The sequence below is a fragment of the Hyperoodon ampullatus genome (genome assembly GCF_949752795.1).
Source record: "Hyperoodon ampullatus genome assembly, chromosome: 8".
Lineage (NCBI taxonomy): Eukaryota > Metazoa > Chordata > Mammalia > Artiodactyla > Ziphiidae > Hyperoodon > Hyperoodon ampullatus.
In genome coordinates this window covers 93,317,145-93,333,107 of record NC_136921.1, presented here as the reverse complement: position 1 = coordinate 93,333,107, position 15,963 = coordinate 93,317,145, and the positions used below count along the sequence as shown (strand labels likewise).

Sequence of the window (15,963 nt, the reverse complement as noted above, 5' to 3'; positions counted from 1 at the left end):
ATGGGCATCAGAGATATGGGGATATATGTATATGTATAGCTGATTCACTTTGTTATAAAGCAGAAACTAACACACCATTGTAAAGCAATTATACTCCAATAAAGATGTTAAAAATATTTTTTTAATTAAAAAACAAAACAAAACAAAAAAAATTGCCCTTACAAGTTACAGCCTAAACAAAAGCCTGTCAAATGATGCTTGCTAACACTTTACAGATGTTTCTATGAGAGCATACATGTATGGTTTTTATGTTTTTAAGGTTGATTCGTTGGCTGTCTTTTGCAGGAGCTTATTAAAAAGCAGACCCAGAAATCCCTGTCAAGGCTGAGACAGTGATAATGATCCTTTCTATTTGTTTAGCATTTTGAGATTTACAAAGGATTTTCATAAATATTACCTCAGTGATTTCCAAATAACCTTGTGATGGTAATAAGGTAGATGTTGTTTTCTTTGTTTTAGAGTGAAGTTCAGAGAGGGTAAAAGCGCTTTGCTTGGGGACCCACACTAGTAGTGGTGGGTCTGCAATATGAACTTAGTTATAATTCAAAATCTAGTACTCCTTCCACAACTGCCAATTTGGTTTATTTTATTTTATTTATTGAAGTTTAGTTGATTTACAATATCATGTTAGTTTCAGGTGTACAACACAGTGATTCAGTTATATATATATAACTGAATGTGTGTGTGTGTGTATTCCTTTTCAGATTCTTTTCCCTTATATGTTGTTACAAAATATTGAGTAGAGTTCCCTGTGCTATACAGCAGTCCTTGTTGGTTATCTACTTTATATATCGTAGTGTGTATATGTTAACCCCAACTTCCGAATTTATCCCTCCCCCCACCCCCCCTTTCCCCTTTGGTAACCATACGTTTGTTTTCCTTGCCGGTGAGCCTCTTTCTATTTTATAAATAAGTTCATTTTAAGATTCCACATATAAGTAATGTCATATGATATTTGTCTTTCTCTGTCTGGCTTACTTCTCTTAGTGTGATAATCTCTAGGTCCATCCATGTTGGTGCAAATGGCGTTATTTCATTCTTTTTTGTGGCTGAGTAATATTCCATTGTATATATGTACCACATCTTCTTTATCTGTTCATTCATCGATGGACATTTAGGTTGCTTCCATGTCTTGGCTATTGTAAATAGTGCTGCAATGAACATTTGGGGTGCATGTATCTTTTTGAATTATAGTTTTCTCTGGATATATGCCCAGGAGTGGGATTGTTAGATCATATGGTAGTTCTAATTTTAGTTTTTTAAGGAACCTCTGTACTGTTCTCCATAGTGGTTGTACCAATTTACATTCCACTTTGGAATTAGGTATCAAGTGTGTACTAAAGCAGAGTAATTTATCCAGTAATACAAACCAGCTTAATTTTTAGAGTTGGGGGTAAAAGCTGAATCTCCCCAGTAAATGTCTCCCCAAATCTTCCAAGTTGGTATAACATGTACACTTTGAGAAGCATGCCTGTTTCTTTAAGGCCCATCTAATGCCTGTATTCCAGGTGGTATAGAGTATCTTCTATTGCCCTATAACCTCATCCTAAACTGGTGGTCCTGTCACTTGGTGTACCTGTGGCTCCTTTCACCTTCACAAAGTCTTCAAAGCTCTTACACTGGCTCCTCAGCAGTTAGCAGACACCCTCTACTTCCATGACTAAAACGGAGCCCCATGAACTGTGGGAGCAAAATATCACCACCCACAAAGCATCGTTTGTTCTCAACTGTTTTTTTCTTTACAATACTCAATTATATTACCTTCCTCTTTTCATGAGTGTCCCAAACATTTTGCTTGTCTAAATACTCTGAATTTCCTACTTTGTTCTCCATCAGAATCTTCAGTCATTTCCACCTCATGGCTACTCCCCTAGATTTTTGCGATGGTTTAAACTGCCACGCACAATGATTTTTCTCTCTAGAGAATGCTCCTGTAGATGCATCCTATTATAACAATGACTTTTTTCCGGCTGGGCCTTTGAACAACCTATTTTTACTGGCAATCAACTTTATCAAAGGAGTGAGGTAGGAAGGGAACTGTGAGCTTGAGATAATTTTATAAATCACATTGTGGGAGTACACCAGTCTCTTGAGGAATACATTTACTGAAAGATTGCAAGAGGTCTATGTTTTCTTCCAAGTGGTTATTGTGTGGCACTGTTCCCCCAACTTTCCTGGCCCAGGCTCTCACTAACCTTCACTTTGTACATCAGGGAAACGTTTTAAAGATGAATCTGAATTTGGAAGGCTTCCACGTTGATTGCATTGACCTACTAAAAGAACCAGGGAGAAATAAGCAGACAATATTCAATGAAGGAAGGAATAAGGTAAAGAAAACTATGTACCCTCAGATATTCATTGCTTTTGTTTTGAGGTTAGAGTCATTGTGCATTGAAAAAAAAATGAATTAAAGTCTTGTTATCGATCTGAATCTTCCAGTGTAAATGAAATGTGAGTGTCCTCTTCCCTTCTTTTCTACCCCTTACTTAGTCCTTTGTCTCTCACCTGTGCTCTTTCCCTCGGAGTCCCTCCCACTGCATACTGGAGCCATAGCATTTCACAGTGGCATTGGGACAGCCATTCAAACACCATACCATGTCCCCAAACTATTTTTGTTTCTCCCATCTTTAGCTGCCTTTCAATCCCAACTTCAAATTTGACTTCTCCCTCTTTTTTTTTTTTTTTTTTTTTTTTTTTTGCTGTACGCGGGCCTCTCACTGTTGTGGCCTCTCCCGTTGCGGAGCACAGGCTCCGGACGCGCAGGCTCAGCAACCATGGCTCACAGGCCCAGCCACTCCGTGGCATGTGGGATCTTCCCGGACCGGGGCACGAACCCATGTCCCCTGCATCGGCAGGTGGACTCTCAACCACTGCGCCACCAGGGAAGCCCCCCTACTTCTCCCTCTTTATCATACCACCAAGTTATGACTTTTTTGTTTTACACTACCCCCTGGAAAACCTTAATACATGAAATTATTGATAGATTGTATCTTGTTCCCATAGAATCTACCTCTAAGATGATATTTCATATGTACTAAAACATAGAATGCAACTGAAATATAAATACTAAAGTATTTAGAGAAATGTTAAATTATTTTAAAGCCTATGCATTACAGATAAATTAACCATGTAGCAAGAACTGCAAATTTTCACAAAATGCATATGCATTTCAAAAGCATTATTTAAATCACATCATGATGGATTTTTGGTATAAGTTGCTCACTATCTATTCATAGCTGCTGGACTATAATTAGCTCTTGACTTCATGCTTTGCCAAGTTTGCTCCCAATGTTTGTGTCTCTCCCAAGGAACTGAAAGAGCAAGCAGAGTTGACATTTTTCTCAACCGCTCCCAAATAAAATAGAATATACTTTTTGTGACATGAGAGTTTAAAAAAATTCTCCCCACTTGTTGCAGTCATCTCATGGAGAAAGACTACCTTTCCTTAAACTAAATACAGTACTTAAGAGCTTCTTTATATGTCCTTTTCTGCAGGTTAAATCTATGTCAAGGTCTAGTGCAGCAAGTACCATTAATTAAGCAAGCTGACTTTTTTCGTGGGATGGGCTTGTAGCATTTAAACCCTGATTCCTCTCTGAGACAAAGGAAAGCTGCCACACCTTGATCATCTTGTTGGACTTTAGTCTTATATCAAATGATCTTTGGTTACTCTGATTGTCTAAACCAGGATTACTCAACCTCAGTACTACTGACATTTTGGCCCAAAGAATCCTTTGTTGTGGGTGCTGTCCTGTGCATTGTAGGATGTTTAGCAGCACTCCTGGCCTCTATGGACTACATGACAGCAGTACCTGCTCTCCACCCAGTTGTGACAACCAAAAATGTCTATAGAAACTATCAAATGGCCCCTGGGGAGCAAAATCAACCTTGACTGAGACTAACCAGTCGAAATAATAAAGAATAACATTAAATGCATCACATTTTCTTAACTAAGTTATAAGAGACACTAAATCCAACAACATATTATTTATTTTTTTAAATTCTGCACACTTTTCTGCATCGTCAACCACACACATTTAGTAAGATTAGAAACAAAAGTTATTGCTGCCAAAGCAAACACACTCATTTATACTTAGTAAAAATGGCTTTCTTGTTTTTATTTACTTTTCTTAGAAAAAAATTAAAGAAACAGATTCCTTTAAATAAAAAAGCAAGATTTTCTTTCATTGAGAAATCACTTTTACTTTAATGTAAATTAAAAGACATGATAGATCATCAGATATTTAGGATAAAAGTGAAAATCCATAATTACACTAAGATCTCTCATTGACCTCATTTCATGTATATGTTCTAGTGCAATTGGCAAAATGAAAGGGCAGCAGTAATCTTCACTTTTAAACAGCTCAACCACATTTACCCTCTTATTGTCTCTATCATTTATATTATAGGTCAGCTGTAACAAGTTCATGAAACACCATGTGGGCAGGTAACAAGAAGCACCAAGTGAAAAGCTTATGTGGGAATCACTGCATTCAATTTTAATACCCTTAAATGGTATTGTTCTTCCTCAGAAAATTATTTGAGTCAGAAAGAACAATTCCACCAAACTATTACAAGAAAATGTTCATCACAGGATTTTTTCCTGGAGATAGTAAAGTGCTTCTCATTTTTCTGACCCAAAAACTACAGTTGGTAGAATTAGGCAATTCAGTAAATGCAGTGCCCATTGCACTGCTAACAGATTGGTGATGGTGTTTTATTCCCTAAGGTGAGCACTGAAGCTGAATCCACAGGAATATCTAAAAACCCCTAAGGTTAAACAGAGGCACAGAGTATTAAAAGCCTTGCCTAAAATCACAGAACTATGTAAGGCTTATGATACCAGCATTTAGAGTTACAGAATTCTAGTGCTAGAAGGGATTTAACAATCATCTGATCAAATCTCATTTTACAGTTGAGGAAACTAAGGCCCAAAGAGATTAAATATTTTGCCCTCCAGAATTCACAGGAAGTAGTGTCAGAACTGGGCAGGCAGCCCAATTCTCCTGAATTTCAGCCATGTAACTTTTTTCACAAGACCAAAAGGGAGCTCCAAGAAACTGCTGCATATAAATAAGCTGTTTTGTAATGATACTGTAGATTCCCATGCCAAATTGTTTCCCTCTTTCCATTCATCTATTACACAGTGATTAATAAAGTAGCATGGAAGTGCTTTCATAGCAAACAATTCAGTGGAGTGCTCTTATCAAAGTGGGTGAGAGGGCTTCCCTGGTGGCGCAGTGGTTGAGAGTCCGCCTGCTGATGCAGGGGACACGGGTTCGTGCCCCGGTCTGGGAAGATCCCACATGCCGTGGAGCGGCTGGGCCCGTGAGCCATGGCTGCTGAGCCTGTGCGTCCAGAGCCTGTGCTCCGCAACGGGAGAGGCCACAACAGTGAGAGGCCCGCGTACCGCAAAAAAAAAAAAAAAAAAAAAAAAAAAAAGTGGATGAGGACAGTCCCTGGGCCCTCTTCCAGTAATCCTGATCACCTGGTAGGCGGAGTAAGATGTTCCTGAGACATTTGCTTTGGAAAAATGGGAAGGGCAAAAGGTTCTTCACCACCCTTCTGTTCTCTTCTCTCTTACCTTGTCTTCCCCAAGTGCTTAAAGGTACCAAGTCACCCCTTGACTGCCCAAATCCCCTTCCAAGAGCCTTCCCCAGAAAAGCCTTTCATAGACCAAGCCCTATGTTCCATATCTTTCTTTATCCACTTCCCACTTACCTTCATTAAATCATAAACCAAGATAAGCTTACCTATTGTGGAGATATTTTAGAAGATAAAGTCTTGTGGAATTCCCTTAAATTTACCACAAACATGGCTCCCCACCCTAGGGACTTGGAGAACTGGTGCTACACACTTAGTTCAATGGCTGTAGAGTATCATTATATTTTCTCTTCCAGATGCTCACTTTGTTTGCCTACAGGGCAATGATTGTAGAGTCAAGTGATTATGTCCATCAGTGGAAATGAAAGTTCAGAAATCCTGACAGAGATATGATCTAAGGCTATAGATTTAGGATTAATTAAAAGTTAATGATCATTAGATATAATATTAATTAAAAGTTAATGATCATTAGATCTCAGAGGGTGAGACCTTTGAGTGGAAAAGTATATAGAGAAGATTAGAGAACTTAAAGACAAGATTACACATCATCCATGTTTTTAGAAGGTGGGAAAAGAAAAAGGAATCAACAAAGACAAAGAGCAGCCAAGGCTATACGAGAAAGGAATTGAGAATGATCTATGTTTTGGTGAGTTAAATCAGTTTCCCAGACACTTTGCCAGAACTCATCAGATTGATGCAAACATTCCCTGTCTGTGCTGAGATACACAGATTTATCTGCCCCTTTCTGGAAACACAAACACACACAAACACACTCTTTTTCTCCTAATAGCAAACAATGGCTTTATGGTGGAGGAATACAAAAGATAGTTGGTATATGTGAATGTTTGGAAACCATTTTCATAAAGGAAAACTAGTATATCCAGGAAACTATAGTTCAGTGAGTTCTAAAAGTGATTTTTGTAAAATTCCATAGTGACTTAAAAACTGAACACTTATTTGCAGTTGAGAATAAAGACAGAAGTGTCAAAAGCCAACATGGATTTACTCAGAAAAACTTGTGTTAAATTCACCTTATTTTGCTTTCTGAGATGATGATTTAATAGAAAACTCTAGGTTGGTGCCATAGACAAAATTTATTGTGATTTCAGGAAGTCATTTGATAAACACACTCACGATATATCTCTTAAGGTAAGTGGAGAAATGTGAATTGAATGGGCGTTTGGTCAGGTTATAATTGTGCCCAAGCGTGTTAAATAGTTCATCAGTGTCAACCTGGAAGACAGTTTGCCTTGCCCTGGGGAGACAGTTTGCTTTGTCCTAAACTCTGCAGTGTTCAACACTTTTATCAGTGGTATTAATAGACAGAGGAAATAGGACATTTTAGTTGATTAAAAACATTGTGAATCAATAGTCCCATGTGATTCTTATAAAAACAAAGAACTAATAAAGTCACTTTCATAAAAACATATCATATAGATCAAAGAGATGATTCCACTGATTACTTTCCACTTGAAAAGTAAGTAAATCCTGGGAATAAACATAAGTTGAAATGTTTCTAGAAAAAGATTTGAGAAAACTCTCTCTTATTGTCAGTGGAAGTTATCTGGTAGTGTATTTTTGGTGGAAAGTATTTTTCTACTTCAGGAATTATAGGGAGTGAAAAAAAGTAATATCCTTGAATTACCTTCTTGAGTTTAGCACCATTTGAAAGTGAGACACAGGAGTCCGGAATCAGTAACCAGTAAAAGCTGGACTGGAGGACAGGGCTTGGACTTTCCTAGTGGGTTTCCCAAAATTTCATCTCTGGTTGAGACAGACTTGTCTACCCAGCCCCTTGGGTGCACAGCTGGACAGCACAGGCTTCCCTTACAGAGGTTTTTCATGCATTAGAGCCAGTGTGGATGCACCCACTTGATGGAAGGCACGTCCAAAAGAGAGGGACTCAAAGAGACAGAGCTGAGCAGGCTCAGTCTCTTCTTCCAAACCCACAGTTAGGTACGTCACTTCCTCCCCAGGAGCGAGTGAGGAGTAGGGAGACTAGCCCAGACTTTTATCCAAATTTCTCCTAAGCCTGTTGCAAAATTTCAGTTTTTAAACATTATTCTTTTCCAGAGGGGCCTATGTTACCCATAGAAGTCGTTGAGGAGTTGCCTGCCCCTGCATGACCCTCAGATCAACAAATGTCCCTGCCCTCCCATGAAGGAGTTTGTAGCTCATTAAAGTGGGACCTCCGAAGGTGACCAGAATGAAGAAAGTTCCAGGAATTAAGGCAGAATAAGACCTGGAGCTTGCAGGACCAATTCTCTAAATAGTCAAAGGGCTGTTAAAAGGAGAGCAGTCGGACATCTTCTATGTCATTCCAAGTGGCCAATTCTGATGTATTGGTGGATACTGGGAGAAGGCAGATCTGTGATAAGTACAGGAAGTTATTCTTAACACAAATAAAGCATAAACTTCTTTTCAAAGAAAGCACCCATTCAGAAAAAGTGTTCAAACAGAGGCTGTCAGAATGGCATAGAGGAGATCCTTAGTCTGAACAGGAGGTTGTAGGATCAAAGTCCCTGAGAAAAGGAAAATAAACATTCTACATTCAGAGAGAGATGGAAGGAGAGGCACTAAGCTGTGGTAGGAAAACCAAAAGAAGGAGGGGCATTCCCTATGGAATATGTGTTTATTTAGTAATTTTTTTATTGAAGTATACTTGATTTACAATGTTGTGTTAATTTCTGCTATACAGCAAAGTGATTCAGTTATATATATATATATACATTCTTTTTTTTTAGCTTCTTCTCCATTCTGGTTTATCATAGGATATTGAATATAGTTTCCTGTGCTATACAGTAGGACCTTGTTGTTTATCCATTCTGTATATAATAGCTTACGTCTGCTAACCCCAACCTCCCATTCCATCCCTCCCCCCAGCTCCCTCCCCCTTGGCAACCATAAGTCTGCTCTCTATATCTGTGAGTCTGTTTCCATTTCACAGATAAGTTCATTTGTGCCATATTTTACATTCCACATATAAGTGATATCATGTGATATCATGTGGTATTTGTCCTTCTCCTTCTGACTTACTTCACTTAGTACGATAACCTCTAGGTCCATCCATGTTGTTGCAAATGGCATTATTTCGTTCTTTTTTTTTTTTTTTTTTTTTTTGGCTGTGTTGGGTCTTCATTGCTCTGTGCAGGCTTTCTCTAGTTGCAGCAAGTGGAGGCCATTCTTCGTTGAGGTGTGCAGGCTTCTCGTTGTGGCACGTGGGCTCTAGGCATGTGGGCTTCAGTAGTTGTGGCACACAGGCTTAGTTGCTCCACGGCATGTGGGATCTTCCCGGACCAGGGCTCGAACCCGTGTCCCCTGCATTGGCAGGCGGATTCTTAACCACTGAGCCACCAGGGAAGCCCTTATTTCATTCTTTTTTATGGCTGAGTAGTATTCCATTGTATATATATATATACCACATCTTATTTATCCATTCATCTGTCGCTGGACATTTAGGTTGTTTCCGTGTCTTGGCTATTGTAAATAGTGCTGCAATGAACATAGGGGTGCATTCACCTTTTTGAATTAGAGTTTTGTCTGGATATATGCCCAGGAGTGGGATTGTTGGATGATATGGTAATTCTATTTTTAGTTTTCTGACGAACCTCCATACTGTTCTCCGTAGTGGCTACACCAACTTACATTCCTACCGACAGTGTAGGAAGGTTCCCTTTTTCTCCACACCTTCTCCAGCATTTATTACTTGTATACTTTTTAATGATGGCCATTCTGACTGGTGTGAGGTGATACCTCATTGTAGTTTTGATTTGCATTTCTCTAATAATTAGCAATGTTGAGCATCTTTTCATGTGCCTATTGGCCATCTGTATGTCTTCTTTGGAGAAATGTCTGTTAAGGTCTTCTGCCCATTTTTCGATTGGGAGATTTTTGTTGTTGTTGTTGTTGAGTTGTATGAGCCCTTGTTAATCACATGATTTTCAAATATTTTATCCCATTAGTAATTTTTTTAATGAAAAAAACTTTTAAGAACTTCTGGCTTTAGACCCAGGGTTTAAACTTCTTCTAAATGGCTAAAGGAAACCACTTTCTGTCAGCTGGGATTATGCTTTGTCTGAGGGTAAGTCATATCTGTGGGATAGTAGAAGGAACATTGTTTTGGTTTGCTTCTAATCTTCAACCTGAAAACACATTTGTTTCTCAAAACTCACTTGTAAAGTATATGTCCAGAACAGAACTATGGGCTAAAATGAAGAACTCAAAGTCAAGGCAAGACATAACTTTCTCATGTGCAAATAGTAGCCACAGGACAAAACCCAGTAATTGTTAATTAAGTAAAAATGTGCCCAAAATGCTGAGGAAAGGCAAAGAATGAAGTAGATATAAAACAAGTAGGTTGGGATCAATGAGATCCCTTTCAGCTTCAATATTCTTTTGAGTCTATGCCAGAAGGGTTATTTGAACCTCTTCTCAAGCCGGAGATGGACGTCAGTGAGTGGAGAGAAATACTAGAACAGTGTGAGATGGATCACTGTTTTTCCCTGTCTCGTAGAATGACCTATGCTCCACATGGGACAGAAAGACAAGTGGCAAGTGTTCCTCTACTGTATGTTGGTGTGTTCTCCTGCAAAAGTCCACAACATGGAATTGTTCCCTTAATATCTACCTCCCTGCTATGCTGTCATCTCCAAGAGGGAAGGATTATATTTACTTTTACTCACCATTTATCTCTGCAATGCCTAGCACAGTACCTAGGATATAATAGGTGCTCAACAGATATTTTTCATTGTAAGAATAAAACTAAGGGGCTTTTAGAAAATAAAACCAGTCATTAAAATTGGCTTTCTCTATATGAGATACCTACAGTTGTCAAATTCATAGAGACAGAAAATAGAAGCGACTGGGGATGGGAGAAGGGGAAGTTAGTCTTTAATGGGCACAGAGTTTCAGTTTGGAAAGATGAAAATATCTTAGAGATGGACAGTGGTGTTGGTTGCACGACACCGTGAATGTCCTTAATGCCACTGAACTGTACACTTAAAAAATGGTTAAAACGGTAAATTTTAGGTTGTGTATATTTTACCACAATAATTAAAAAAAAAAAAAAAGAATTGGCTTTCCTGAGAAAAAAGGAGGGTTATTCTAGGAGGCTCTGAGGATCACCTAAAAAGGAACATCTGATATTTGGGAACCACGAATCCTGTGAAGTGTAGACAGATAAATAAACCAAACCAGAATTTGCTGGCAGAGGAAGACTCCTCAGATCATGATTGGAAAGACATGGATCCAGTCGAGACGGCATCATGAGAGATGAGAACCAGGGCTTTCTCTCTTCTGTGTCGCAAGGTCTGTCACCTCTCACTCAGAGGCTGGAGGTCGGTTTACACCGATTCCTTAGTCATGGGACAGGGCTGTGCTGAGCTTCAGCAGACAAACAGTTTCAAGTTCTGTAAGGCCAGAGCCAGGACCCCAGCTGTCACTCACTGCAGGTCTTCTCAAGTTGTCTCTCTGAGGTTGACTTTGAGATCTGGAAAAAGAAAACTCAACCACTAACTGGAAGCTTTGACTTTTCCATTTTGAAGGAGCGGGCCAAGCCAGCGGACGACTTGGCGGTCAATAGAGCAGGAGAGGGTCAGCTTCCACGGGAAGTGAAGCAGCTGTTCCCCGGCCCCGAGGGTGCTGTCCAAGGCCTGCTCCTGCCTGTGGATGTGCTTTCAGGAGAAGAATATGAGTGTGTCTCGCCCGATGACGTCTCCCTGCCTCCGCTCCCGGGAAGCCCCAATTCCCTCCTCGCTCCGTCTGACATGGAGCTGGAGGCGCGTGCCCTCCCATCCCTCCGCCGGCACCTAAGCGGCCACGGGATGCAGACAGGGGCCAGCGGTCCAGGAGAGGCCCCGGAATCTGGCCTTCCACCACCTGCTGCTTTTGCTGATACTTACAATGATAAGAGAGAAACATTTTCGAGTCATTTTGAGAAGCCTTCCCCCCAGTTCCAAGCTGAGCCCCCATTAACATCCCGAGGATTTCTGGAAGAGAGTACTGACTTCCACAGAATCAGTGTTAAACCTCCAGAGAGCGTGTGCAGTGAAGTGCATGCGCGAGCTTTGCAACAGCACCCCCAGGCTCAGGGAAGTTTGCTAGAAACACCAGAGAAAACGCATGCTGATAATAACGTCACTAAAACCCGAAATAGGCTGCATGCTTCCCAGGATGCATGCTCGGGCCTCGGGTTTCAGCCAGGCCCCAGCCAGGCCTGTCAGGGGCAAATGGTTCCCAGAGAAGAGATTAAAGTTACCTCAGCAAAGAACAGCGTGGTCAGCCTAGCTGGCCAGGCCCCTAATTTCTCCAGGCTCTTGTCTAATGTAACTGTCATGGAAGGTTCTCCAGTGACTTTGGAAGTTGAAGTAACAGGATTTCCAGAGCCTACACTGACATGGTGGGTAGCCTATAACGACAAGTCATAAACAGAAACAAATTGAATCACTGAGCAAATCATTCTGTGTGCACTAACTTAAAGGTTTAGGGGTAGCTGATTAATATTCTAGGTCACTGCAACGCTGCATGATTCAATCTCACATCGAACCCCCAACTCTCATTTTTGTAGCCGCATGGCTGATACCCTTAAAGAAAAGGTAACCATATAAAATAATGATTTAACCAACTCCAAAAGCACTGCAATTTAGTTGTGCTATTTTTTGGTTTCAGTCTAACATTCCACATTTCTAAAGGTTGTGCATGAACTTCTTTCCTATTGTTTATTCCTACATAAGCATGACATTTACTTGGTTTAACATCTGGTATTCAATTTAAAAACATAAGCATTTGGGTTTTTCCCTTTTCTGTCATTTACCAATTCCATCTTTTCCCTCTTCCAACAGAGTCACACATGCCACTTTTGTAATATTTGTTTATCTCACTAAGATTTCTTCTTATGCATTTCTTCAGTGTGAAAGATGGAATAAAAATATTTCTTTCACAGTTGCTTATAGTGACAGGTAATAAAGCCATTTTTGAAAGGTGATGTAATAACTGAGCTGTGAACAATGTGGTTTTACTCTAGACACATCACCATTTTTAGCCAATTTGTTTTAATAAAAGTAAACGGCAGAACACAGGTTTTATATCACCATTATCATAAAAGCAGTTCTAAGTTTCTTAACATGTGAGTTACTTTTAAACGTTGAGAAATTTTTCAACCTTAAGTATATTTATTTGAGGACAAAGTTACAAATACATGAGCATGAGTTTATACTTATAAACTAAGTAAAATAGCATTTATTTATCATACTATTTCAGTAAACATTAACTCTTTCAATTATTGTGTGTGCCTGTTGATGGTACTTGAAGTGTGGATCAGCTCTCTAAAGAGTTTATGAGAAAATGTTCGTTTCTCAGATTATTAAAAGAAATTGCACTTGGGTTACAGTGCAGCCATTTATGCTTTTTATCTTATTTTGTTGTTTTTACAATTGCATGTTTTTTACAGATCAGGAATTTTGTATTTAGGAATTTAAATATCAGTAAATTTATTATTTAATATCATCATTTAATTCATTATTAAATATTTGTTCACTCCAAAGAAAAATGTTGTCTGAAGTGTTTCTTGTTTTGGTCCACACAAAAAATGACTTGATTAGTATTTACTGTTGAAGAACTGCTGCAGTACTGTGAAAAAATATCTTGCCCTCGAATTTACAACAATTTTGCTCAGTTAACAACTGGCAAACTATCAGGGAATCATTCTTAGGACACTCAGAAAAATGCAAAATTATCACTTAGGCAATGGGAATAGAAAATGGTTCAGGTTTGTCACCACTTCTTGTGTGGAAGAACATGGGGATAAATAAATAAACAAGAATCTAGAGTATACAAAATAAACAAATTATTTGCTTTGTATAATGATGCAGCTAAGTGCTCATATTCGTAGGAAACACTTAGAAATGTGTCATTAACAGTAATAATCCAATTGAATAAATGCCTTTTATAATTAGAAATTATTTTCTTCTAATGAAATTAATTCACAAAAATTAAATGAACTCATCTCGCCAGGAAGTGCTATGTAAGTACCTTCCTCTAAAGCGGCGCATTGGTATTCTCCTGTGGATCTTGTGGGATGAGTCTGATGGGGAAGATGAATCTTTCTCCCATAGATTTCAAGGAGTCACAAGCTGCTGTTTCATAGTGGCTGAAAGAATGACACAGGTCAAATAGAAGGTGCCATTTCCCATTTGGGGTAATTGTTGCCATGAGCAAATGGTGGCCCAATGTGACCAGATGGCCCAGTTTTTTTTAAGAGGAGTTGGATATCTGAATTTTCGTATGCAATATTCTAATTGGTAAATGTCCGAACATTCAGTTTTTAAAAAACACAGTCTGAGCCCATCAAGCACATCTATGGCTACCAGGTGACAACCTCTGCTTGAAGGATAAACAGCCCCACTGGAATTTGTGGTTGCTGCAGAGTTCCTGCTAATGCTAGAGAATATTGCAGTAGTCATGGGCCGAATTGTAGTGCTTATTAGAACTTGGAAATGATGTGAGTAAACAGTGATCCTGACTTTAAAAACTGACTCTCTGCTTCAGGTACAAGAAGGGCCAGAAATTGTCTGCAGATGGGCACTTGCAGGTTTTACACAAGGAGACAAGACATTCGGTGTTCATTCCGAAGGTATGCGAGGCAGATGCGGGCCTCTATGTGGCTCGGGCCCAAAACTCTAGTGGCATTCTCTCTTCCAGTGTCATCCTCCACGTGACAGGTAACCGCAGGCCGCCCATCACAAGAATAAACTGGATCCTGCTGAGTGTCATCTATGTTAGTGTGTCCCTAATGTACTGGTTACTCACACAGTAACTGCGGGGTTGGCACCAATGGGCGTCATTCTTATGAGCCTAAAGGACAACAATACTGCTGTTTATTTTCCTGCATCTCCCACCAAGCATCCCCAACCAAGTATCCCCCACCAAGTGTACCTCCATTTTGGCCATATTGCTTTTTTGGAATACCACTGCTCAGTGAAATAATCAAATTTTCTTTAGTGCTTTAATGTATTTGAGGAGCTCAGTAAATCATTAGCAGTGAATAAGGATACATTTTTGTATTCTCAAAAGAGGCGTGTTCAGTATAACACAGTCAAATTATACTATGTTTATTCCCTCCTAATTTAAAAACATGCAGATCAAGTCTTACATCAGCATGCAGATGTGTTTTATTTCAAATCTAATTGTTTGATAATCTATTTTTAATTGTATGCATAAACACCTCTTTGTAGAATAAGAGTAGAAATGTTGAACTAAAATTGTAATTTTGATTATTGCATAAGATGTCCTTTAATTTTGCTTTTCATGTCTTGATCTCATTTATTGAAATACATTCTATGTAGTTTCACCATAGCCTACATTCCTGAGTCTGAGGATGGCACTGCAAATAATCATTCCTCCTGTTGATCTCATGGGTTTGACATTGGAGAATAGATGTGCTGTTAGCCTTAAATGGAGTTTGAAACTTCCATCAGCTGTGTGTGTCACAGAGCAAGATAGAGTATAGCTGCAGAGGTGGACCAACAGTATTCCTGTCCTTCTGTTGACATATTTGGGGCAGCCATGTGTATACAGCTGCAACCGGCTTCTCCTGCTTCTAATTTTGATTCTGTTGCTGACCATTTTTACAGCCTGTGGGAAGGCATAGTAGTGCCTCAGTTTCCCATTTGGCAAATGGGTTCATCATCTACCTCTTGAGCAACTGAAGGTTTTCATTTCATGTCTTGTAAAGATCTGGAAAATGGAAAGTACTCTATGAAGACTAAGGGTAATTGTATTGCTTACTGTAATTTGTCATCACACTGCCTTCTGCCCACTGTTTCTCTTTCACATATTGTTTCTTTTGAATATTAATTAAAGGATGGTGTTAGTATGTGATTTCCAACTATTTCCATATAGGAAAATGATGTTTTCTGAATTGGAACTTAAATTCCTTTCTAATTTCTTAAGACTATATATATCTTTTTCAAAGACTTGAAATTAAACTCAGGGGGATACATTTAGTAAGATCTTGGGAAAGAAAAAGTATATAATAGGATGACATAAGATAAATTCTATCCTTTTCTTATAATTATCACTGTAATATTGAAGAATGTTCTATGCCTTTCTGAAATATATTATTCAGAAAAGAGGATCATCATTTTAATTCCTTTAAAAAATAAACATGTATAATAGAGGCATTTGTTTTTAGATTTTAAACGTAGTCTTGTCATTTCATGGTAAAATCTTTAGTTGAAAGAATATTCATTATAGATTTTTGATGAAGAGGAGGCATTAATTATGTTGCTGTAAAGCCTCTCTACAAATAATAAAAATAATTAAATTTAATATATTCAAGTTGGTATTAAAAAGTTACTGGAT

The 15,963-nt window shown here is 38.9% G+C and overlaps 1 protein-coding gene across 1 annotated transcript in view; it reads left to right on the top strand.

Moving 5' to 3' along the window:
- The window catches only part of CCDC141 (coiled-coil domain containing 141), a gene marked incomplete at both ends in the record, with an annotated part of 195,486 nt that extends 181,070 nt beyond the window's left edge, over window positions 1-14,416 (top strand). The window contains 3 exons of the mRNA XM_079709970.1: window positions 2,214-2,327; window positions 11,148-12,001; window positions 14,149-14,416. Coding sequence (XP_079566096.1) covers window positions 2,214-2,327; window positions 11,148-12,001; window positions 14,149-14,416 — 1,236 coding nt within the window. The remainder of the gene's footprint in view (window positions 1-2,213; window positions 2,328-11,147; window positions 12,002-14,148) is intronic.
- Window positions 14,417-15,963: the final 1,547 nt, after the last annotated feature.